The following is a 1182-nucleotide window of genomic DNA, read 5'->3' on the forward strand; positions in this document are numbered from 1 at the left end:
GAATCGCTGTGAAGTGATGGGCAAGACACTGCCTTCCTACAAAAATAATCTCCCATCAAGATTCCAGGGGAGCGAAAAGCCAATCATTATTTCATTGTTTCTGAGTCAATATTATATTTTTCACTGCTCAATTGTGCTAATTATTGAGGATATGGAATCCGTATATACATAATATGTACAGATCTTCTCGCAACACAAGGTTCAGCTTCGTTTCCGCTTGTGGCAAGGTTTACCAGTTTTGTGCTGACTTTTTTTAGTTAGACGTCGTTTAGAGGTTTTCTTCGGATTCATCTTCAAAGCCGCCTTCAGAGACATCGGAGGTCGGCTGCAAAATGCTGTTTTAGAAACGCCAGGAAACTTACAATTCATCGGAGGGTGATAAGCAGTCCGGATGAGGAGCGGAGACCTGGTGATAAAACAAAAATTTCACGCCATACCTACCTCATTTTTTCCCACAAAGTAATGAGAGTTCGATATATCAATTTGCTCGAAGATGACAGAATGGTCCCCAATAATTTGTTCTTCCCTAGAACAAACAGTGTCTAAATCAGCATCACCGAAATCAGGCATTTTTATTCCCGCCAATCGGGCGCGAGCAGCTTCCTTATACTGCAGAAAGTGTGTATGTTAGTAACGGGAGTACTGAATACCTTAGTTTTTATCGCCTTGATTTCTTCAGCCAGCCGAGCCTCAGCAGCTTCCCGCGCCTTCTTCTTGCGCTCCAGTTTCCGTTTCCGAAATCCAGTGAGATAATCTCTGTTGACAAAGTAGAAAGTAGGCCAGGCACTCATACCTTCGTTTTTCCTCGTCGAAGATAAGGGATAATTTGGGTGCTTTCCGCGAGCGCATTGTGAAAGTTCCGGTGGATTAACGTAAAGACTGAAAAGAGGTATTGCAAAACAGGTTTCGTGTAACAACGCACAAGTGTCCAGGCACATCGGATTCATTGTAGTTTGAATGTGCTGCACAATGGCCGCCTCATGTTTCAGTTGGTATGACATTCAAGATATTGCGGTATACTTTCATAAAGGAAACTACTTACAAAGTTGCTGAAAACTGATTTAGCTAAGTTTCCCGCGAAATTCAAATTAATAGGCAAATGAGTCATTCGATATCAGTCCAATTCGGGTTCAAGTGGAACATAAGTTTGAGGGAAAATCGGAGACCGTACTCATCTGATGA

At 42.3% G+C, this 1182-nt stretch overlaps 1 protein-coding gene across 1 annotated transcript; it reads right to left on the minus strand.

Annotated features, from left to right (window-relative positions):
* Positions 1-201: 201 nt before the first annotated feature.
* On the minus strand, positions 202-849 carry T265_10174 (hypothetical protein; the record flags this gene model as incomplete). Its single annotated transcript, XM_009176467.1, has 5 exons — positions 202-325; positions 363-406; positions 442-609; positions 651-756; positions 794-849. 5 exons carry the CDS (start codon positions 847-849, stop codon positions 202-204), a joined length of 498 nt encoding a protein of 165 aa, XP_009174731.1.
* Positions 850-1182: the final 333 nt, after the last annotated feature.

This window comes from Opisthorchis viverrini, assembly GCF_000715545.1.
Source record: "Opisthorchis viverrini unplaced genomic scaffold opera_v5_339, whole genome shotgun sequence".
Classification (NCBI taxonomy): Eukaryota; Metazoa; Platyhelminthes; class Trematoda; order Opisthorchiida; family Opisthorchiidae; genus Opisthorchis; species Opisthorchis viverrini.